The sequence below is a fragment of the Macaca thibetana genome, chromosome 7 (genome assembly GCF_024542745.1).
Source record: "Macaca thibetana thibetana isolate TM-01 chromosome 7, ASM2454274v1, whole genome shotgun sequence".
In the NCBI taxonomy this organism is placed as follows: Eukaryota; Metazoa; Chordata; class Mammalia; order Primates; family Cercopithecidae; genus Macaca; species Macaca thibetana.
In genome coordinates, this window is record NC_065584.1 from 109116259 (window position 1) to 109139866 (window position 23608).

The 23608-nt window shown below is 45.8% G+C and overlaps 1 protein-coding gene across 1 annotated transcript in view; it reads left to right on the forward strand.

Moving 5' to 3' along the window:
- Window positions 1–23608, forward strand: part of LOC126958086 (E3 ubiquitin-protein ligase HERC2) — a 221225-nt gene that overhangs the window by 180359 nt on the left and 17258 nt on the right. Inside the window, exons 73-84 of the mRNA XM_050796222.1 lie at window positions 513–644; window positions 1071–1229; window positions 1315–1433; window positions 2342–2467; window positions 2902–3057; window positions 3448–3563; window positions 3664–3862; window positions 10988–11202; window positions 18409–18586; window positions 19159–19320; window positions 20838–20929; window positions 21126–21265. Of these exons, the coding sequence (XP_050652179.1) occupies window positions 513–644; window positions 1071–1229; window positions 1315–1433; window positions 2342–2467; window positions 2902–3057; window positions 3448–3563; window positions 3664–3862; window positions 10988–11202; window positions 18409–18586; window positions 19159–19320; window positions 20838–20929; window positions 21126–21265 (1794 nt within the window). The remainder of the gene's footprint in view (window positions 1–512; window positions 645–1070; window positions 1230–1314; window positions 1434–2341; window positions 2468–2901; window positions 3058–3447; window positions 3564–3663; window positions 3863–10987; window positions 11203–18408; window positions 18587–19158; window positions 19321–20837; window positions 20930–21125; window positions 21266–23608) is intronic.

The window sequence follows — 23608 nt, forward strand, 5'->3', positions numbered from 1 at the left end:
CACCGCTCCTGTCCACAGCAGCCAGGCCCTCTGTTCCCTCGAGGGCGACCTCCTCTGGGCCGTGCTGAACCACACACATGGGCCCTTTGTTGGGACAGCTAGGGTTCTTCCTTCTGCTGCCTGGCCACCTGGTTGTATCAGAGCTTTCCCGGGGAACGTCCCCATGGCCCCTGGCCTGGTGTGTGCTGGAGACCCGGAGGCCACTCACTGTATCCTGGCTGTGTGGGGTCGTTTCCCCACTGGGTGGTGGCTTCTGCCAGGGCAGTGCCTCCCGCCTGCCCTGTTTCCTGGGTACCTGGTACAGGGGCTGAATGAGTGTTTGCTGAAGAATGGTATGTATGAAAATGTGAATCCCAAGAGTGATGTGTCACTGTACACTTCAGCTTGGGAGAGCTTGGATTGGAGGAACTAGCTCTTCACACGTGACAGAAATCCTGCTTTGTGTCTAAGGAGGTTTGTGTTGATTGGATGGTGGGGTGAAGCTAACCCCGGGGTGCACTTTCCTCCTCTAGGCCGAGAGTGGTCCGACTGGTCCAGTGAGCTGCGCATCCCGGGGGATGAGTTAAAGTGGAAGTTCATCAGCGATGGGTCTGTGAATGGCTGGGGCTGGCGCTTCACCGTCTATCCCATCATGCCAGCTGCTGGTAAGGGAGGGGCTTCTGGCGATCAAGGTTAGATGACTGGCTGTGGATTGTTTTTGGAGCAACACGGACGCGTGCACATTTCCACGTAGTGCCTGACGGCCTGCCTTCTGCTGTGTTGGAGTGAGTGCTCCCACAGGCCCCACTGAGGCGTGGAACAGAACACAGAGAACTGTCCCAGCTGTCGGGCACACACTCCTCACCTGGTGTGGAAGGAGTTGTTGCTGGTGCAGTTCTCAAGGCTTTTGGTTTACAGTGGAAGTGTGAGTGTGAAGAGCGAGGCTCACCGACTTGCAGTGGCAGGCGTGGGCACATCAGCTGTTGCCTTCTGGTGGGTGGGGCTGGGTGGAGCCGCCCTTGTTCATTGGCTTCTTATGGGGTGGTCCCTAGCTTGTGAAACACGGGGATGTTCACAGTGCTCATTCACAGGCCCTAAGGAACTCCTCTCGGACCGCTGCGTCCTCTCCTGCCCATCCATGGACTTGGTGACGTGTCTATTAGACTTCCGACTCAACCTTGCCTCCAACAGAAGCATCGTCCCTCGCCTTGCGGCCTCGCTGGCGGCGTGTGCACAGCTGAGTGCCCTAGGTAAACGGCACCGTTACAGTTGCACCTGTCTTCCTGCTTGGAAGAAACCGTCAGACTTCTGATACTTTCTCTCTGCTCATTTCAGCCGCCAGTCACAGAATGTGGGCCCTTCAGAGGTTGAGGAAGCTGCTTACAACTGAATTTGGGCAGTCAATTAACATAAATAGGCTGCTTGGAGAAAATGATGGGGAAACAAGAGCTTTGGTATGGAGCATTCTAGTACAATTTCTAGATTTGTGATCCTTGGGGAATAAAATGTTGCTTTCGTAGTCTAAACCTCTAAATCATTGAGAAGAGTTGGGGAATTTCACATAAGAAAAAGGAGGCCTTGGGCCGGGCGCGGTGGCTCACGCCTGTAATCCCAGCACTTTGGGAGGCCGAGGCAGGCGGATCACGAGGTCAGGAGATTGAGACCATCCTGGCTAACACGGTGAAAACCTGTCTCTACTAAAAATACAAAAAATTAGCCGGACGTGGTGGCGGCGCCTGTAGTCCCAGCTACTCGGGAGGCTGAGGCAAGAGAATGGTGTGAACCCGGGAGGTGGAGGTTGGAGTGAGCGGAGATGGTGCCACTGCATTCCAGCCTGGGTGACAGAGCAAGATTCCATCTCAAAAAAATAAATAAATAAATAAAGGAATAAGGAGACCTTGGTCTCATCCAGACTTTGCACAGTTGCAGTGTATACTGAGTTCAGGTTGGACTTTGATTTTGTGAAAATCTGTGGACAGCTGTGAACACAGGATTGTGTTGATTGGACTTTACAATGAGGCTAACGGACGGCCTCCCCTGTATTTTGCTGACTAAAGTCCCTTTTGATCCTACCCATGGGAGGAGACAGGCAGCATTTGTGGGCCAGAGAGGGACTGTTTCTCTGGAAGCGGATGTGCTGAAATCATTGTAAACATTCTGAGATGAGTCTTCAGACTCCTCTTTTTTATTTTAGTGTTTATGTTCTTTTAGCTTTTTTCCTACTTGAGAATTTTGATAAGCTTTTTTTGTTTTTTAGAAGAAATAGTACCAACATAATGAAACATTTGACCATAGAAGCAAATGGTCACCCTCCCCTGCAGCCTGGATTCCTGTGATGGAATACTGTTCTCTTGTTTCTTAGAGTTTTACAGGTAGTGCTCTTGCTGCTTTGGTGAAAGGTCTTCCAGAAGCTTTGCAGAGGCAGTTTGAATATGAAGATCCTATTGTGAGGGGTGGCAAACAGCTGCTCCACAGCCCATTCTTTAAGGTAATGTTTGACTTATTTTTTAAAGTGACAATAGAGCTATTTGACTGAAAGAGCCACTGAGAGCTGTCATGTACAGTGTGTGTGTTTTAGGCCTCTGAGGGCAGCTGTAGGTATTCCTGAAGTCAAATATGAAAAAATCTCAAGAAATGATCGTGTAATCTAAACCCTTAAACCATAAGCCTGTCACCGTTAGCATGCCTTGAGATGCACAGGTGTTCTTGTCACTTAATGGCAGGCAACAAGAGTTGGTCTATGGCAGGTGGCTAGGAACGGTCAGAGATCTATCTCCACATCACTGATGGTGGCCGTATCCTTGCTGTGTGCTCATGGCAGTCATCCTGGAATAGGAGGTCCTGCGGAAGGAGTCACAGAAACTTTGGCCTGTTCACTGCATTTCTGAGTGTCCCTGTGTTTGTCATTTTCGATGCCTGCAGGTACTGGTAGCTCTTGCTTGTGACCTGGAGCTGGACACTCTCCCTTGCTGTGCCGAGACACACAAGTGGGCCTGGTTCCGGAGATACTGCATGGCCTCCCGCGTTGCTGTGGCCCTTGACAAAAGAACACCATTGCCCCGTCTGTTTCTTGATGAGGTATTGCATGATGTTTTGGAATCACTTTTGGGATGCAAAAACATTCTTTGGCTATAGTGTAAAAAGATGCCAATATTATGAGACACAGAAAAATTTCGCTTGCCAAGGAATGTCAAAGAAAATAACACATAGGTGAAAATGAGTGAACTGTCACTGTGAATTTCAGTTAAAGTTTATTTTTAGTAAAATACAGATAGATTGATACTGTCTAGACATTATTAATATGTTAGACTTGATGCAGTCATTATTGGCTTTGCCCATGAGCCGTAACATTGCAGTGTTGCTCTTCCCTCATATTTTCAGGCAGGGATTCTTTCTGTCTTTCCTTAGTATTTATCTATTTTGTTGAGATGGGTGTTTGATTTGTAACATCATAATAATTTTGTTTAGGTGGCTAAGAAAATTCGTGAATTAATGGCAGACAGCGAAAACATGGATGTTCTGCATGAGAGCCACGACGTTTTTAAAAGAGAGCAAGATGAGCAGCTTGTGCAGTGGATGAACAGGTTATTCTGTTAGAAACAAGCAGTAATGTCGATCGAGAGCGCGAGAGGCCGTGTGCGTTGTTCTTTCCCATGGCAAATGCTCACTTGATGTTTGTTATAGGCGACCAGATGACTGGACTCTCTCTGCTGGTGGCAGTGGAACAATTTATGGATGGGGACATAATCATAGGGGCCAGCTCGGGGGCATTGAAGGTGCAAAAGTCAAAGTTCCCACTCCCTGTGAAGCCCTCGCAACTCTCAGACCCGTGCAGTTAATCGGAGGGGAGCAGACCCTCTTTGCTGTGACGGCTGATGGGAAGGTAAGGGCGCTTTTTCTGTGTCACAGGGTCATTGAGCCTGAGATAGTTGTGGCTAAAGGTGTGTGTGGTTCTTAGCACATGCAAGGATCTGTACTCAGGATTAATAGTACTGTGGTATGCAGGAAGCAGCTAGAGTTTAAGATACTTTTGTATAATCTTTAAATTAAAAAAAATTTTTTTTGAGACAGAGATTTGCTCTTGTTGTCTAGGCTGGAGTGCAATGATACGGTCTTGTCTCACTGCAACCTCTGCTTCCCGGGTTCAAGCAATTCTCCTGCCTCAGCTTCCCAAGTAGCTGGGATTACAGGTGCCTGCCACCACTCCTGGCTAACTTTTGTATTTTTAGTAGAGACAGGATTTCACCATGTTGACCAGGCTGGTCTCGAACTCCTGACCTCAGATGATCCACCCACCTTGGCCTCCCAAAGTGCTGGGATTACAGGCGTGAGAGCCACCACACCTGGCCAATTTTTTTTTTAGTTTTGAAAATACGTCATGTATACAAAAGTATTACAATTTTTGTTTGTGTATCACTCATTAGATGTATTTCTTGTTTGCTATTGTAAATACTATCTTTTAAAAAATTTATTGCTGCTGGCCTGGTGCAGTGGCTCACGCCTGTAATCCCAGCACTTTGGGAGCCCAAGGCAGGTGGATCACCTAATGTCAGGAGTTCGAGACCAGCCTGGCCAACAAGGGGAAAACCCTGTCTCTACTGAAAATACAAAAACAAGCCCGGCTCGGTGACATGCGCCTGTAATCCCAGCTACTCGGGAGGCTGAGGCAGGAGAATCACTGGAACATGGAAAGCAGAGGTTGCAGTGAGCTGAGATCATGCCACTGCACTCCAGCCTTGGTGACAGAGCAAGACTCCGTCCACTGCACCCCCTGCCCCCCCCAAAATAAAAGATTGCCACTGATATATAGAAATATTGGATGTTTATATATTGACTTTATGTTTGGTGACCTACTTGACGCTCACCATTCGAGTTTATCTGAAGATTTCTTGTATCTTCTTATAGAGTGCCGTAGTCTCTAAGTGAATTCTGTCCCTTTCTTTCTAGCGTACCTCTCGTTTGTTTTTCCCGTTTGTGTGGGAGAAAGGGAGCTCATGGTGCGGGCTGGGGTTGCGGTGTGATGCTGGGTAGGAGTGGGCGGAGGCTCCTGCCTTGATCCAGACTGGAGCGGGCGCAGATGGAGCGTTCCCAGGCTTCCAGTGGGGTTTGAGTAGAAGCCCTTCATCAGGATAGGCTTGTTTCCTTCTGTTTCTATTCATCAGTGGACACTGATTTCTGTTCAACACTCTTTCTGTATGTTTTGAAATGTTCTTTCATAGATGTTTTCTTTTCTTTTTTTTTTTTTTTGGAGACAGAATCTCACTCTGTCGCCCAGGCTGGAGTGCAGTGGCACAGTCTCAACTCACTGCAACCTCCGCCTCCTGGGTTCAAGCGATTCTCCTACCTCAGCCTCCCAAGTAGCTGGGACAACAGGCGCCTACCACTACGCCTGGCTAACTTTTTTTTTTTTTTTTGTATTTTTAGTAGAGACGGGGTTTCACCATGTTGGCCAGGCTGGTCTTGAACTCCTGACCTTGTGATTTGCCCACCTCGGCCTCCCAAAGTGCTGGGATTACAGGCGTGAACCACCGCTCCTGGCCGGTGTTTTTTCTAATGGGTTAGTATAGTCAGTTGGATTAATTGGTTTTCTCATATTAAAGAAACTTGCATTCTTTGGATAAATCCAGTTTGGTCAGGATCTGTATCTAGCTTGTGTTTGTGATTGTTTTGTTTAGATTTTTGGGAGATCTTATTCATGAGTGAGATACTCTCATGTAATGTTCTGTCTCACACACATTTATCATTGCATAATTTCTCTGGGTCAGGACTCTGGAGGCAGCATAACTCCATCCTCCAGCTCAGAATCTCAGCAGGCTGCAGTCGTCTTGAGGCTGTCCGAGTCCGAGCAAGGATTCAGTCCCTTGTGGACCTTTGGGCTGAGGCTTCAGGCCCTCATGAGCTGTTGGCAGAGCCTCCCCTCACTCAGTCCGTTGCCACGTGTCCATAGAGGGTCTCACAGCGTGGCAGCTTCTGTCAGCAAGGGCAAGGGAGGCGCAGGGGAGGGAGCACCAGCGAGAGAGAGTGGAGCGAGACAGAGCCACAGTCCTGTGTAACTGTATCACAGAGGTGGCACTCCATCATTCTTGCCCTGTTCTGTACATCAGAAGCAGGTCATTAAGTCCCGCTCACACTCAGGGAGAGGGAGCTGTAGGCATACTTGGAGGTATGCAGGCTTGTTTCTAAACCAACACAATAAAGCAAGTGTCTTCACAAAGCAAGTCACACAAATTTCTTGGTTTCCTAGTGGGTATAAAAGTCTGTGTATACTATACTCTGTTAAGTCACGTCTTCAGACTCCACTTCTAATTCTAGTTCTCTTGCTGTTTCCACCACATCTGAGGTCACTTATTCCACTTGTCTTGAACCCCTCAAGATCATCCATGAGGGTTGGAATCCACTTCTTCCAATTCCCTGTTAATGCTGATATTTTCACCTCCTCCCATGAATCACAAATGTTCTTACTGGCATTTATAATGGTGATGGCTTTCCAGAAGGTTTTCAATTTAGTTTGTCCACATCCATTAGAGGAATCACTGTCTATAGCAGCTATAGCCTTATGGAATGTATTTCTTAAATAACAAGATTTGAAAGTTGAAATTACTCCTTGATCCATGTGGCTGCAGAAAAGATGATGTGTTAGCAGGCATGAAAACAATTTTAATCTCTTTGTACATGTTCATCAGAGCTCTTGGGTGACCAGGTACATTGTCAATGAGCAGTAATAGTTTGAAAGAAATCTTTTTTTCTGAGCAGTAGGCCTCAGTAGTGGGCCTAAAATAGTCAGTGAACCATGCTGTAAACAAACGTGCTGACTCCAGGTTTTGTTCTGTTTCTGGAGCACAGTCAGAGAGGAGTTACCATAATTCTTAAGGGCGCTAAGATTTTCAGAATGGTCAATGAGCATTGACTTCAACAAATTCAGCTAATACAGACCAGCTGCATTAGCCCCTAACAAAAGATCTGAAGCTTTGACGGCAAACATTGACTTCTCTGTAGCTATGAACGTCCTAGATGGCGTCTTCTTCCGATAGACGGTTCCATCTACGCTGAAAGCCTGTTACTTAGTGTGGCCACCTTCATCACTGATCTTGGCTAGATCTTCTGGGTAACTTGCTGCAGCTTCTACATCAGCACTTGCTACTTTACCTTGCACTTTTATGTTATGCAAATGGCGTCTTTCATTAAACTTAGGAACGAATCTCTGCTACCTTCAGACTTTCTGCAGCCATCTCACCTCTCTTAGCCTTCGTGGAATTGAAGAGAGTTAGGCTGGGTTAGGCTTTGGCTTAAGGGAATGTTGTGTCTGTTTTGATCTTCTGTCTATGCCAGTCAAACTTTCTCTATATCTGCAATAAGACTGTTTTGCATTCTAATCATTTGTGTGTTAATTGTACTTCAAGAACTTCTTACTGGGTAACTGGCGCGAGAGGCCCAGCTTACGGCCTGTCTTGGCTTTCAATGTGCCTTCCTCACTAATCTTAATCATTTCTGGCTTTTGACTTAAATGAGAAATATGCAACTCTTCCTTTCACTTGAACTCTTAGAGGCCACTGTAGGGTTATTAAGTGGCCTAATTTCTATATAAGTTGGGTCTCAGGGACACAGTAGGGAGGTCTGAGGAGAGGGAGAGGTCTGAGGAGAGGGAGAGGTCTGAGGAGAGGGGGGGGTCTGAGGAGAGGGAGAGGTCTGGGGAGAGGGGAGGTCTGAGGAGAGGGAGAGGTCTGGGGAGAGGGGAGGTCTGAGGAGAGGGAGAGGTCTGAGGAGAGGGAGAGGTCTGGGGAGAGGGAGGTCTGAGGAGAGGGAGAGGTCTGGGGAGAGGGGAGGTCTGAGGAGAGGGGGAGGTCTGAGGAGAGGGAGAGGTCTGGGGAGAGGGGAGGTCTGAGGAGAGGGGGAGGTCTGAGGAGAGGGAGAGGTCTGAGGAGAGGTCTGGGGAGAGGGGAGGTCTGGGGAGAGGGAGGTCTGGGGAGAGGGAGAGGGGGGAGAGGGGAGGTCTGGGGAGAGGGGAGGTCTGGGGAGAGGGGAGGTCTGAGGAGAGGGAGAGGTCTGGGGAGAGGGGAGGTCTGAGGAGAGGGAGAGGTCTGGGGAGAGGGGAGGTCTGAGGAGAGGGAGAGGTCTGGGGAGAGGGAGAGGTCTGGGGAGAGGGGAGGTCTGAGGAGAGAGGGAGGGGGGAGAGGGAGAGTCTGGGGAGAGGGAGAGGTCTGGGGAGAGGGGAGGTCTGGGGAGAGAGGGGAGGTCTGAGGGAGAGGGAGAGGAGGTCTGGGGAGAGGGGAGAGGGAGTCTGGGGAGAGGGGAGAGGGGAGGTCTGGGGAGAGGGGAGGTCTGAGGAGAGGGAGAGGTCTGGGGAGGGGAGAGGTCTGGGGAGAGGGAGGTCTGAGGAGAGGGGAGGTCTGAGGGGAGAGGGGGGAGAGGGGAGGTCTGAGGAGAGGGGAGAGGTCTGAGGAGAGGGAGAGGTCTGGGGAGAGGGGAGTCTGGGAGAGGGGAAGTCTGAGGAGGGGAGGTCTGAGGAGAGGGAGAGGTCTGGGGAGAGGGGAGGTCTGAGGAGAGGGGAGGTCTGAGGAGAGGGAGAGGTCTGAGGAGAGGGAGAGGTCTGAGGAGAGGGGAGATCTGAGGAGAGGGAGAGGTGTGAGGAGAGGGAGAGGTCTGGGGAGAGGGGAGGTCTGAGGGGAGGGGAGGTCTGAGGAGAGGGGAGGTCTGAGGAGAGGGAGAGGTCTGAGGAGAGGGGGGGTGGGAGAACAGCTGTTGGCGAAACAGTCAGAACATACACAGCATTCACCGCTTAAGTTCACCGTCTTCTATGGGTGTGGTTTGTGGTGCCTCAAAACAAGTACAACAGTAACATCAAACATTAGTGATCACAGATCATCATAACAGATAAAATAATAATGAAAAAGTTTAAAATATTGCAAGAATTTTCAAAACATGACATAGAGACAGTAAGTCAGCACGTGCTGGTGGAAGAATGGTGCCGAGAGACTTGATCAGTGTAGGGTTGCCACAGACCTTCGGTTTGTAAACAACAGTATCTGGAGGTACAGTAAAGCGAGGCACAGTCAAACGGGGTGTGCCTGTACACAGGAGCGCGCATATTTGGAAGCAGGGATCACTGTGAACCGTGTCAGAGGCAGACTGCTAGCACAGGTGTCGACGTGGTCTAGCCTCACAAAAAGGTTTGAAATATAGTTCCTCTTTGTCAATTCTCAGGAGAATTCTGTTTCTTTTCGTTGCTTCTCTGGTTATTTTAACATATGTAGTTAAAAACCTAAAGTTAATTAGTATTTCTCCCCTCCTCCCAATCAGTGACCCCTTGTTACCCAGTGTTTGGGTTCTAACCTATTCCCTCTGCCATAGACATTAATTGTTGTTGTTTTGGTTGTTTTATATGGACCGTAGTTTTTTTACAGTTAGCCAAATGTTGCACGTCTTTGCTTACTGTCATTTCTTACCATCATTTGTTATGTCTCAGATCTTACAAAATAATTTCCTTCTCCTTTATCATATCTTTTTCAGTTTACTTCAGTGAAATTCTTTTGTTGGTTAATTCTGATTGTTTGTTTCAAAATATCTTTATTTTGTCCTTTCTCTAGGGTAGCGGTTGGTAAGGACTTTCTGTAAAGGGTACAGTAGTGTTTTCAGCTTTGGGTCATGTGGTCTCTTGCAACTTCAAAAGCAGCCCTGGACATACTATAAATGAGTGGGTGTGGCTGTGTTCCAGTAAAACTTCATTTACAGAAAGAAATGATGGGCCTCATGTGGCCCATGGGCTATAATTTGCCAGTAGTTATGAATCCTCAGGGGCAAGCCTCTGTCTCCCTGTCAGAGCTGAGGCTGAGAAGGGCAGCTTTCTCTGTTGTTCTTATTTCTTATTCGCAGTCACTGAGGGGCAACCCTTTGGAGCCCCACTTTCTGCAGGAAGTCCTTGGAGGCGCGCCGCATTACCATGCACCCGAGAGCCTTACACCCTCCCCACTGAAGCTGGCTTTGGGGGCGGAGGTTGTTTATCCACCTGAGTTTGGGTTTCACTTCCTGCGTTGGCCCTTGTGGCTTCCTTACTATTATGTCAGTGCAGCAGCACGTTCGAAAGGTGTCTGAAACAGCATGGAACAGCGTTTAAGTTTTTATCAGGAGGGATGTTTGCCTTCATTTGGAAAACGGCAGTCTGATTGCATGTGTATGTGTTTTTACATTAATCATGTTTTTTTTTGTTTGTTTGTTTGTTTTTTTGAGGCGGAGTCTTCACTCTGTCGCCCAGGCTGGAGTGCAGTGGCACCATCTTGGCTCACTGCAAGCTCCGCCTCCCGGGTTCGCGCCATTCTCCTGCCTCAGCCTCTGGAGTAGCTGGGACTACAGGCGCCCGCCACCGCGCCCGGCTAATTTTTTGTATTTTAGTAGAGACGGGGTTTCACCGTGTTAACCAGGATGGTCTCGATCTACTGACCTCGTGATCCACCCGCCTCGGCCTCCCAAAGTGCAGGGATTACAGGCGTGAGCCACCGCGCCCGGCCCATTAATCATGTTTTTTAAAATTAATCATAGATGTTTTGTGTCCTAAAACATTCCCACTTAGATTTAAAAAAAAAGAAAAGACTTTTTTTCCCGTGTGGTTTATATGCTGCCCTGCTGAAATACTAAAATGTGTTTGTGTTCTTTTATGGATATGTTTTTGTGGCTGTTATTGTCAGAGATTTGCATATAGTAGGTAATTAAATTGTTTTTTGCTTTTCTTGGTGTTAATTGTAGTTGGTATTCTACACAAAAATGGAAGAGTTTCCAGGGAGAAGACCTTATTTTCACAATATGTTTTTTGAATTTGGAATTTCTAATAGTCATGTTTTTATTTCATTTGTAGAACTTTGGTAGAGCACGTATAAACTCATAAACTTACATTCCTGAGATTTTTAACTTTAAATTTTATTTCTATGTGATAAAAATGTCTAAAGCATGGATTTATGAATTACTAAATTTGGGGGATATTGAGATTGGAAACTGATGTTGCTTTTTCTTCTCTTAGCTGTATGCCACTGGGTATGGTGCAGGTGGCAGACTAGGCATTGGAGGGACAGAGTCGGTGTCTACCCCAACATTGCTTGAATCCATTCAGCATGTGTTTATTAAGAAAGTAGCTGTGAACTCAGGAGGAAAGCACTGCCTTGCCCTGTCTTCAGAAGGAGAAGTTTACTCTTGGGGTGAGGCAGAAGATGGGAAGCTGGGGCATGGCAACAGAAGGTATGATGTGAAGACATTATTTCAACCTTCTATTTGTCTTTGTTTGTTTGTCTTGATGCTGCTGCAGTTTATTGGCTCTTTGTTTTCCAAGGTAACATTTACAGCAATCTGCTCAAACTAAATAATGTGAATGACTCATTTGGCAGAAATAGTGTTACGTTCCAGTATGAAGGCTTACCCATATGACTCCTCTGTGGAGAGGAAAAGTCAATTCTGAGTTTTTGACAAGTCCTAAGTCAGTGGTTTTTTTGTCCTTCTCCTTTAAATCATCTGAATCACGTTTGGCATTTTGTGTAACATGTGTGGTACTAGAACTGCACATACAGAGAAAATGGCAGGAGTGAGGAAGAAAGCACACAGCATTGACACCATTTTTTAAACAAACGAACCAAACTCACAAGTTTTAAAAAATTAATGAGAACTACCAAACAGATTGTAGTAACAGGGGCTTTCCTATCCTAGGAATAACTAAAACACCATATAAAATATATTAAACTGGTCCGGTGTGGTGGCTCACGCCTGTTATCCGAGCACTTTGGGAAGCTGAGGTAGGCAGGTTGCTTGAACTCAGGAGTTCAAGACCAGCCTAGGCAACATGACAAAACCCCATTTCTACGAAAAATAGAAAAAAAATTAGCCAGATGTGTGGCGCACACCTATAGTCCCAGCTACTTGGGAGGTGGAGGTTACAGTGAGCTGAGATTGTGCCACTGCATTGCAGCCTGGGTGACAGAGTGAGATTCTGTCTTAAAAAATAAAATAAACAACAGTCCCAAAGACATTGAATATCAGGCAACAAAATACAGTGTTCTCTGAATCATGGGAAACAAGGAGAATTCTCAGGGATGATGGTTAATGGTACAAAAATATAGTTAGGTAGAATGAATAAGATCAAGTATGATACCACAACAGGTGACTATAGGCAACAATAACTTGTTGTATGTTTTAAAGTGACTAAATTATAATTGGATTGTTTGTGACACAGGAAAGGATAAATGCTTGAGGTGATGGATAACCCATTTATCATTATTTATAATAATCATCTGATATGATTTTAATCATGATATTATTTATAATAATCATCTGATATGATTATTACATACTATGTGCCTGAATCAAAATATTTCATATACCCTGTAAATATATACATCTATGTACCCACAAAAATTAAAAATTAAAATGTTTTTTAAATGAAAAATAAAAAGGCAAGTTCTAAAAATTGCCCAATGCACTTCCTGTAGAAAGTTTCCAGGCTGTGACACAGGAAAGAGAACACCAGGCAGATTCTGGCAGACTCCCTTAGTATAGAGGAGATAGAACTGGAAGTCCAGGGAGGCCAAGATATACAGAGTCTGCCGAGTACCAGAGTGGAGAGAGCTGCACAGAGAGGACTGCGGAGACCTGCAGAGCCTAATACAGCAGTCACAGCTGTGAGGTTGAAGAACAGACTGCCCAAAGGATGAGAAAGAATAGTCCCCAGAGCTCACATGGCAGGGAGACGGAGCTAGATCCCCAAACCTCACAGTTTACAGGGCAACGATTAAAGTACTAAGAATGATGTTACCCAGTATTGGTGAAAAATTAGCCACAGACGAATTGTTGCTATCATCCCACCAACAAAGCTTAAAAGCAAGACCTGAAAGGATTAAACTACTTATAAGTAGCTTATCACAGAGATCAAAGCTCAAGAATATTTTTATGAATACAAACATAAACCACCCAATAAGGTAAATTTCACAATTTCCTGCATCCAATAAAAAATTACCAACCATGCAGGGGAGCAGGAAAATACAGCTTACGTGAGGAGAAAAGTCATCAGTTGAAACTGACTCAGAAATGGTATCAGTGGTAGAATTACTAGATAAGAACTTTATTAAAATAGTTATTTTAACCATATACCGTATCTTCAGGAAGCTAGAAGAGAACTTGAATGTGTTAGATAAAGCCTGGAAGATACTTAAATGCCCAAATCAAAGTTCTAAAGATGAAAAATACATTGGATGGAATTAATGGCAGATTAGACATTACAGGAAAGAAAGATCAGTGAACTTGAAGACATAATGAAAGAAACTATCCAGAATGAAACAGAAAGAAGACTGTACAAATGAACAGAACATCAGAGAGGTGAACTGTAGGACAACCTCAGATGTCCTAATATATGCATAATGAGAGCCACCAAAGGAGGGGAACATGCAGCATTTTGAAGAAATAATGGCTAAAAAATTTCCAAATTTGTTGAAAACGATAAATCCACTGATTCAAGATGTTTAAAGAACCCTAAGCAAAAGAAACATGAAGAAAACTACACCAAGGTGAATGGATCAAGACCAGAGATAAAGAGAAAAATGTTTTAAAAGCAGCTGGGGTGAGGATGGGCCGAGGAGGGTGACCAAACAAGTTACAAGAAGAAAGGTAAGCCCAGCTGCAGATGTCTCTGAGGAAGCACGCAAGCTAGAAGACAGTGGGTTTTCTGTAAGTAAAAATTACTGCCAACGTATTTTTTTTTTTTTACTCAGCAGAAATATTTTTTCAAGAATGAAGTTGAAATAGAGTTGTTCACATAAACAAAAACTGAAAGAACCACAGACCTGCACAACCAAAACCTTAAACGAATTTCTTTAAATAGAAGGAAGGTTATACCAGATAGAATCATGAATCTATCAAAGGAATGAAGAAATGTTAATGTCACGACGTTTTTCCTTACCATACAGATCTTTGAAAGAGATAATTGAGTATGTCAGGCACATAATACAAATAAGTTAAGGTGTTTAAAACCTACACAGAAGTTAATTGTAACACAAAGCCGGGGGGAGGAAGTGGAAGTAGACTTGGGGAGTTCTTACACAGCGGCAATATAGGACTTCAGAGTAGACTGTGATAAGTTAGAGAGGTAATCTACACACCCCCAAAGCAATCACTGAAATAACACAGGAGTTTTTATCTGATGAACCAACAAAGAAGTTGAAGTGAAGTCGTAAAACATAATCAGTTCATCCAAAAGAAAGCAAGAGGAAAATGGCAACAAAGAACAGATAAATAAGCAAGATACAGATTTAAACCTAAGACGCACACACATTTTTTTTAGAGCTGGGGTCTTCTTTTGTCACCCAGGCTGGAGTGCAGTGGCATGATCATGACTCACTGCAGCCTTGAATTCCTGGGCTCAAGCAATCCTCCTGTCTCAGCCTCCTGAGTAGCTAGGACTACAGGTTCGTGCTGCCACGCCCAGCTAATTTATTTTTATTTTTTGTAGAGGTGAGGTCTTGCTTTGTTGCCCAGGCTGGTCTCAAACTCCTGGCCTCAAGCAGTCCTCCTGTCTCGGTCTCCCAAAGCACTGGAATTATAGGTGTGAGCCGCTGCACCCCAGCTGCCAAATATGTTAATCACATCAAATGTAAATGATTCAAACAGCCCAGTTAAAAGTCAGAAGTTATTAGAATGGATGTAAGAGCAAGATCAAACCATACGCTGCCTTCAGGGGTCCCACTTTAAATACAGACACATAAATAGGCTAAAAGCGAAAGGACAGGGAGATACATACCATGCTAATGTACATCAAAAGAAAGCTGGAATGCCTGTGTTAATGTCATACAAAGTAGAATTCATAGCAAACAATATTGACAGGGACAGAAAGAATAGTATCCAGATGATGCAGTGGATAGTTCATCAAGAGGACATAATATCTTAAACCTTTGCACTCTTCAGAGTAGATCTTCCGGATACATGAAATTAAAATAAAACTGCATGGAGAAATAGACAAATCCCCAGTTGTAACTAGAGATTTGAATACCCCTTCTTCAATTATTGATAGAACAAGTACATAAAAAAAATGGATAGAAGATTTGAACAGCTGTATCAACTAACTTGACCTAACTGACATTTTTTAGAACACTCTACTGGACAAACTACATTCTTTTCAAGTGCATGAGGAATACCTACCAATATAGATCATGATTTGGGCCATAAAACAAATCTTACACCTCAGAAAGATTCAAGTTATGTACAATATGTTCTCTGTCCGCAGGGAAATTAAATTAGAAATTAATAACAGATTCCTGGAAAACCTCCAGTATTTTGAAAGTAAAACATTTCTAAATAACTGATGGGGCCGGGCGCGGTGGCTCACGTCTGTAATCCCAGCACTTTGGGAGGCCGAGGCGGGTGGATCACGAGGTCAGGAGTTCAAGACCATCCTGGCTAACATGGTGAAACCTCGTCTCTACTAAAATTACAAAAAATTAGCCGGGTGTGGTGGCGTGTGCCTGTAGTCCCAGCTACTTGGGAAGCTGAGGCAGGAGAATGGCGTGAACCCGGGAGGCGGAGCGGAGCTTGCAGTGAGCCGAGATTTGTGCCACTGCACTCCAGCCTGGGCAACAGAGCGAGACTCCATCTCAAAAAAAAAAAAACAAAAAAAAAACTGATGGATCAAAGAATGAATCAGAAAGTAAATTACAAATAATTTTGAAGAGTGAAAATGAAAACAGTGTACCAAAATGTGTGGGATCCAGCAAAAGCAGAACTTAGAAGGAAATTTATTGCATGAAATGCCTATTTTAAAAAAGAAAAATGGTCTCAGAACTATGACCTTAGTATCCATCTTAGAAAAGGACAATAAGGATGGATACAATCCAAAGTAAACACAAGAAAGAGAAGGAGTAAGAAAGAGCAGAGCAGAATCCATAACATAGAAAATGGAAAAACAATAGAGATAAAGGAAACAAAAACCAGTTCTTTGAGAAGATCAATATAATTGTTAAAATCTCTGTCTAGACTCATCAATAAAAAAGGAGATTACAAATTTTAGAAATATTAGGAATAGAGAAGTTTTCCTCACCCCAGGGTATACAGATAATAAAAAATAAGCATAATGTACAACTTAATGCTAAGAAATTTGACTTTTTAGATGAAATAGACAAGTTCCTCAAAGGACACACACTCTTCACAGCTCACTCAAGAAGAAATAGATGACTTGAGTAGAATAGCGATGTGTCTAAGAAATTGAATTTCCTGCAAACAAATGTCTGGGACCAGATGACTGGTGATTTCTAACAGACATGTAGCTAACAGATAACAATTCTTCATAAACTTTTTCAGAAAATTGGCAGAGGGAATTCTCAACTCGTTTTTCTGAGGATAGCTTTACTCATATCAAAGTCAGACTCAGCCATTCCTAGGAAAATACAGATCAATATCCTTCATGAACATAGATGTAAAAGTTTTTAATGTTGAATTAAGTAATACATAGTGTGGCCAAGTGAGATATTTTTGCCAGAAATCACAAGTTTGGTTTAACATTAGAAGAATCAATCGATGTAAAAAAGAAAACTATATGATCATCTTAATAAAGAGGAGGAAAAAAGTAATTTGGCAAACTCCAACATCCATTTCTATAAAATCTCTGAGTAGTCTAGGAGTAAAAGATCTCCTCCTTTACCTGATAAAGGGCATCTCTGTTAACCTAGAGCTTAGATTGTAGTTAATGGCAACAGATGGAAAGCTTTCCCCGAGTTGAGGATCAAGGCAAGGATGTCTGCTATCACCACTTCTCTTCAACATTGTACAGCAGGTTAAGTAAGTGCAGTATAGCAGTGCAAAGAAATAAAAGGCATCTAGATTGAAAAGAGAATTAAAACTGTCTTTTTTGCAGAAAACATTGTTTATGCAGAGAACTTGATGGTGTTTACAAAAAGTTACTAGAACTGATAAGTGAGGCTAGCAGTGTTGAGGGATAGAAGATCAATAAATAAAAGTTTCTTATATGTCTATACATATACATATATATAACCAGAAAGTGAAATTTTAAAATACCATTTACCCTCTTCCCAGAATTGAAAAACTAAGGGATAAATCTGACCCAAAAATGTGAATGACCTGTAGACAGAGGACTACAAAGTATTGCTCAGATAATTTTTGAAAGACCTAAAGTCATGAGGGGGCATGCTGTGTTCATGGAGCAGAAGAGTCCGTATTGTTAATTTGCTGGTTATCCTCAAATCTGTAGATTCAACACCTTCTCAATCAAGCTTTCTATAGAAATCGATAAGCCAAACATAAAACGTATGGAGATGCAAATGGCCTAGAATAGTCCAACCAACTCTGAAAACGAGGAAAAGGTCGGAAGACTTGCACTACCTGACTTAAGCCTCATTTTATAGCTGCAGTAAACAATGTGGTTTGGTGCTGGCATAAAGAGAGAGGCAGATACATCAGTGGAGCAGAAGAGAGAATCCAGAAACTGGCAGGCAGTACTGACAAGACGAGTGTGGAAAAATGAAACTGGACTTCTCACAATTTCTAGTGCGCAGTTTATAAGAGTGCACAGCCAATTCATTGGAGAAAATACACTCTTTTCAACAAGTGGTTTTGAATAATTGGTTAGCCTATGGCAAGAAATGAACTTAAATTCGTACTTTACACCATATCCCAACATTAATTCAAAATGAACCAAAGTCATGAATGTAAAACGTAAAACTAAAAAGTTCTAGAAGAAAACATGAGAAAATTTTTGTGACTTTAGGTCAGAAAAGATTTTTAGATTGAACTCCAAAAGCATGATTCATGAAAGGAAGATATAACTTGGACTTTATAAAAATTACGAACTGTTCTTTGAAAGATACTGTGAAGAGACTGAAGCCATGAGCTGGCAAAGGATATTCACAATCATATAATCTGACTAAGGTCTGATAGCCACAATATATAAAGAGCTTCTTTCAAAACTTAATAAGAAAAGAAAAAGTTTGTTATCAGTAGTCACTGTGTTACAGACTAGTGACATGCATATGTTAAAACTCCTTAATGAATTGTTAATTCGTAGTGGGGGTGAGGTGCAAACTTTCCTTGTAGGGCCAGATGGTGACTATTTTAGGAGTTGCATATGATTCTTTTTTTTTTTTTTTCAAACCCTTTAAAATGTAAAACCTGTTCTCAGCTCATAGACCTCTGAAAAATGGGCTGTGCTTCGAACTTGGCCCGGTATGTGTGGTCACTTTCCAGCCTCTGAGTCAGAACTGGGGAAGCCCTGCCCTCTGGCCTTGTACTGGAAGGAGGTCGGACGTGGTGACCTTTTGAGTTCAGGTCTGAATGATTCTTCTTGATTGATTTAGCAATTAACTGATTAGGAAGGTGTAGATTGAGAGGTATTTAATACGCTGAAAAATGTTTAAGAAGAAAAATGTATTTCCGTTCTATTTGGTGACTTTTTTGCAGTCCGTGTGACCGCCCTCGTGTCATTGAGTCTCTGAGAGGAATTGAAGTGGTCGATGTTGCTGCTGGTGGAGCCCACAGTGCCTGTGTCACAGCAGCCGGGGACCTCTACACGTGGGGCAAAGGCCGCTACGGCCGGCTGGGGCACAGCGACAGCGAGGACCAGCTGAAGCCGAAGCTGGTGAGGAGGCGCCGTGTGCGGGGGCCGGGGGCTGCACGCTCCTCGCTGCTGCTGTCACATGGGGCGGTTTGCCACTATCGCTATGATTTTAAAATTCCAAAGTATTTGCTCTTCTAGATTTTTTTGGTTTTAGGGTTGTTGGTCATAGCCCCATTTACAAGTAGAAGTTCTTTCTGGTGGAAATAAAAACCATCTTGGTACATATTTCTTCCATGAGTCATTTAAACATCCTTTTCTTTGTAGTGGTAAATATTGCTTGGCGTCTAGAAAAATGCTTTGGCTTCGGAAAGGCCCACTGTATTTTTGGGTGCCAGAAGTGAATAAACAGCCTTCATGGTGATGTAGGGTTGGCTCATCAAAGACACTAATACCTCCTTCTATCGTTCAGATGCGTGTAGTTCAAACAGATGAAGGTGCTTTCTCTTTTGTCTTATAGGATTTTAGAAATCATCTCTGTAAAGGCTTAAAACAGGTACCCCCATAAAAAAAGAATGGCAGTGTTGTGAAGCCACTCCTGTGGCAAAAGCCTTCTTGTGTTGTGCTCGGCCAACCCAAGTCCCTTTTCTCTGAAGGTGGAGGCGCTGCAGGGCCACCGTGTGGTAGACATCGCCTGTGGCAGCGGAGACGCCCAGACCCTCTGCCTCACGGACGACGACACTGTCTGGTCCTGGGGGGACGGGGACTACGGCAAGCTTGGCCGAGGAGGCAGCGATGGCTGTAAAGTGCCAATGAAGGTACTTCCCATTCTTGCCCTGCCCAGTGCCCTCCCAGCTCACCCCAGTCAGGGGTCCCCAGGGGCCCTCTGGGAAAACACGGCCTCAGAGCCCCCATTACTGACCCTCTGTGTGCACTTTAACCTCCTCTTTACCTTCTTTCTAGTAAATAGAGTGGGTAGTTGGCTAGAAAGTGTGTGGAGGGCCTAGAGGGAATAAGGTGTTTTATGTGCTGTGTGCGTTCTTTTGAGAAGTGGATGGGATCATCCGGGCACCGTGGAGCCCCCCGGTTTATGTAGCATGTAGGCTCACACTCTCTCAGTTCATAGTGGTGTGGAGTTGCCATGGCTCATGCCTGGGGAGTGCCCGTGCTTGCTAAAGGGACTGCATCTGGGTTAGCCAGGGCCACCTCAGGTGGGTGTCCTGTGAGGAACGAGAGTAGGGCCTGCACCAGCGCCCGAGTCCTGCAGCCCTGGTGGGGTCGGCGGCTCTGCTCCACACAAGCCTCGTGGCTCCAGGTGATTTTTTAGCTTGGCCAGAATGTCTTTTGTTCTTATGAACGGGTGGCTGGTATGTGGTTCAGGTCCTGCACATGTTGCTCAGTGACATCAGTGTGTGCAGCACACTGCCGTGTAGCCAGGCGCTCTGCTGCGTACTTGGGAGCCTGGCGCTGTGAACCTGTCTCTGCCCAGCCTCCTCTCTCGTGGGGCTGTGGGGTTGCAGGCGTGGCACAGGTGCTCTGGGGCAGACCTCGCCAGTGGCATGCTGTGGGGTTGCAGGCGTGGCACAGGTGCTCTGGGGCAGACCTCGCCAGTGGCATGCGTCAGAGGACCCTTCTTGCGGGAAAGAGCCTGGGCTTTGCACGTTCAAGGGCGAGGATGCTAGGCATCGGAGGGGCTGGAGCAGGATGTCCTGAGGCCATTGTGGTAGGGCCAGACACCAGGGGAGAGCTCATTAAGAGAATGAAGTCGGTTTTAATTAATTTGAGTTTAGAATTGAATATGAGAACTTACATATGAGAGCGATCGCCGAGGTCATGAGGAGCAGCTTGCAGGATAAGGAAAAGCGTTGACTGGCAAGTGTGCAGTGTGGAGGATGGGTAGGGCCCACTGCTCTTGGCCATCCCTCCCCTTGCCTGCTGCTCCTTCCCCGCGGGCCTCCGGTCTGAGAGGGCTGGGACAGGTGAGGAGAGACACAGGGGCTGCTGGATTCTGGTGCTGCTGCACAGAGAAGCACGGCTGGGGGAGGCCATTCTGGGGAGAGGCTTGCAGGCCTCACCTGCAGAGCTTCCCCTTCCAGTGCCATGTGCTGGGTCCCGCCGGGCCACAGTGTGCCAGTGGGCACGTTGTCAGTCACGGTCCCCCCTGCTTTCTGGGAGTGCTCAGATTAAGTGGAATATGATTTTCAGTTGCACTAATTATTCATCATAGATACAAGTTTTCAGAGTTCCTACTAGATTTAGTTAAATCTCAGTGTGGTTATAGCAGTCCGCAGGGGCCTTGATGCTGTCTGTCTAATTGAACTTTTTCCCCTTCTAGATTGATTCTCTTACCGGTCTTGGAGTAGTTAAAGTGGAATGCGGATCCCAGTTTTCTGTTGCCCTTACCAAATCTGGAGCTGTTTATACCTGGTATGCAAAATTCTGTTTAAACCCACTAAAACCAGATTTTAATTGGGGTGTGCGCACTACCTTTTCATGGATGGGAATGTACCTTCTGCAGCAGGCTATGGTTGTGTCCTGAAGAGCAGAGGCTGCCCAGGAGGCTGGGCAGGGTGGTCAATGAGATGACCTTGCTCCATAATTTCTATGCTTCCTTCATGTGCAGGGGCAAAGGCGATTATCACAGGTTGGGCCATGGATCGGATGACCATGTTCGAAGGCCTCGGCAGGTCCAAGGGTTGCAGGGAAAGAAAGTCATCGCCATTGCCACTGGCTCCCTGCACTGTGTGTGCTGCACAGAGGACGGTAGGTGGGGCTCGGCGCTGCAGGACTGAGGCCGGTGAATCTAAGAGGGTTGCTTGAGCATAAATGACATGCACAGCCTTAAAAGGGGGCACAGACCTGTCATCCCAGCACTTTGGGAGGCTGAGGCGGGCGGATCACAAGGTCAAGAGATCGAGACCAGCCTGGCCTACACGGTGAAACTCCATCTCTACTAAAAATACAAAAATTAGCTGGGCGTAGTGGTGCGTGCCTGTAATCTCAGCTACTCAAGAGGCTGAGGCAGGAGAATTGCTTGAACCCGGGAGGTGGAGGTTGCAGTGAGCCAAGGTCGTGCCATTGCACTCTAGCCTGGCAACAGAGCAAGACTCTGTCTCAAAAAAAAAAAAAAGGAGGCAAAGGCTGGGGCTTATACCATGTCCTGAGAGTCTTATCTGCAGTCAGCAGGGCTTTGGCCCTGTCATTTTCAGCCCCTGCTGTTAAACCTGTGAAAGAGTTCTACTTATTACTGGGCTGTGCAGAACAGAGCTAGCAGCCAGCCTGAGACATGTCCTTAGACGGACCTGCTGCAGGCTTGGCCCTATGCTGGTGTCTGGGAACCTGGGTTTTGGGAAGACTACCCTGTTCCCTAGGTGGTAAGTGTGGTTCACTGTGCCTGAACTGTCTGTGCAAGTGATGTGGTTTGTGCAGAAACCTGCTTTCCTTGGTCTGGAACTTGTTACACGCCAGGAAGGGGGTGCCTGTGTGATCAGCCCCGATGGAAACCCTGGGCCTGGAGTCTCTACCCAGCTTCCCAGAAGACAGCACTTGACACAGCTCAGTGCTAGGGCAGTTAAGCTTGTCCTGTGTGGCTCTTGTGGGAGAGGACTCTGGAAGCTTGCTCCTGGTTCCACCTCTGCTTTGCCACAGGTCCCCATCCCTGTGCTGGTCTTACTGTGTGTCCTCTTGCCGTGATATGCTGTAGCTCTGAGCAGGAGTGTATGCTGAGTCTTGTAAGTTGTGCTGGAGAATCACGAGTGTGGGGTTGGTCCGGGGAACCCTGACATGATGGCGAAAGGGACTTTTCAGGTCGAATGAAGTTTGTGAATCCGCTGACTTGTTATGGAGATTATTCTGGATTATTTAGTGAACTCAGTGTAATTACACAGACCTTTTGATCAGAAAAGAAGGCACAGGAGTCAGTCAGAGATGTGACTGAAGAGGTAGTAGAAAGATTTTCGAAGTCTGAGAGCTCTCTACCCTCTGTTGCTGGCTTTCGTGGAGGAGCAGGGTGGGGGAATGGGGTGGCCCCTGGAAGCTGAGAATAGCTCAGCCAGCAAGGAACCTGGACCTCAGTCCCACAGAGAACCGAGCCGTGTCCGAATGAGCAAGGAAACTCTCCCTGGGGCCTCTGGGAAGGGAGACCCATGCGGGACTTCCGACCCGCAGAGCGAAAGGATCCTAAGTGTGTGTGGTTTAAGCCAGCCGGGCGGTGGGGATGTGTTATGGCAGCGGTGGAAAATGTGGGCGCCATCTTTCACTAACACGGCCGTCCCGCAAACTGTGCTCCTTGTTAAAGCCTTTTTTTTTTTGAGACGGAGTCTCGCTGTGTCGCCCAGGCTGGAGTGCAGTGGCCGGATCTCAGCTCACTGCAAGCTCCGCCTCCCGGGTTCACGCCATTCTCCTGCCTCAGCCTCCTGAGTAGCTGGGACTACAGGCGCCCGCCACCTCGCCTGGCTAGTTTTTTTTGTATTTTTTAGTAGAGACGGGGTTTCACCGTGCTAGCCAGGATGGTCTCGATCTCCTGACCTTGTGATCCGCCTGCCTCAGCCTCCCAAAGTGCTGGGATTACAGGCTTGAGCCACTGCGCCCGGCCGTTAAAGCCTTTGGTGAGTTATATAAGCACGCACCCTTTAATCATTTCACTGTCCTGTGACACTCCCTCAGTGCCTGGCATCATCCTTTCACTTCCTCAGTCTTCCTGGGCCTCTGGCAACTTGACACCAGTTATTTTGTAGCACGTTCTTCAGTCTGGGTTTTTTCCGGTGTTTCTGCCGTAGGTTCGGGTTGTGTGTCTTTGATCGTCACAGTTCATCCTTGCAGGTGACATGCAGTTTGTCTCCTTTCTGATGATGCTCACTACAGTCGCTTGGTTACGTTGCTGTCTGCTGTGCTTTTCACCGTGGACATTGTTTATAATAAGGATTTGGTAGGGACACCTGAATCTACTTAAATATTCCTTTCTTATGCAGCTTTGAATGAATTCATCATGGATCCTAATGTATTCATTGGGGTATAGAGTCTTTTCCTGTTTGTTTTGATGCTCTAGTTGTGCTCTGTATGGCTGGCTCTGCCCCCTTGTGTGTCCCCGTTGTCTGGGAGAACTTC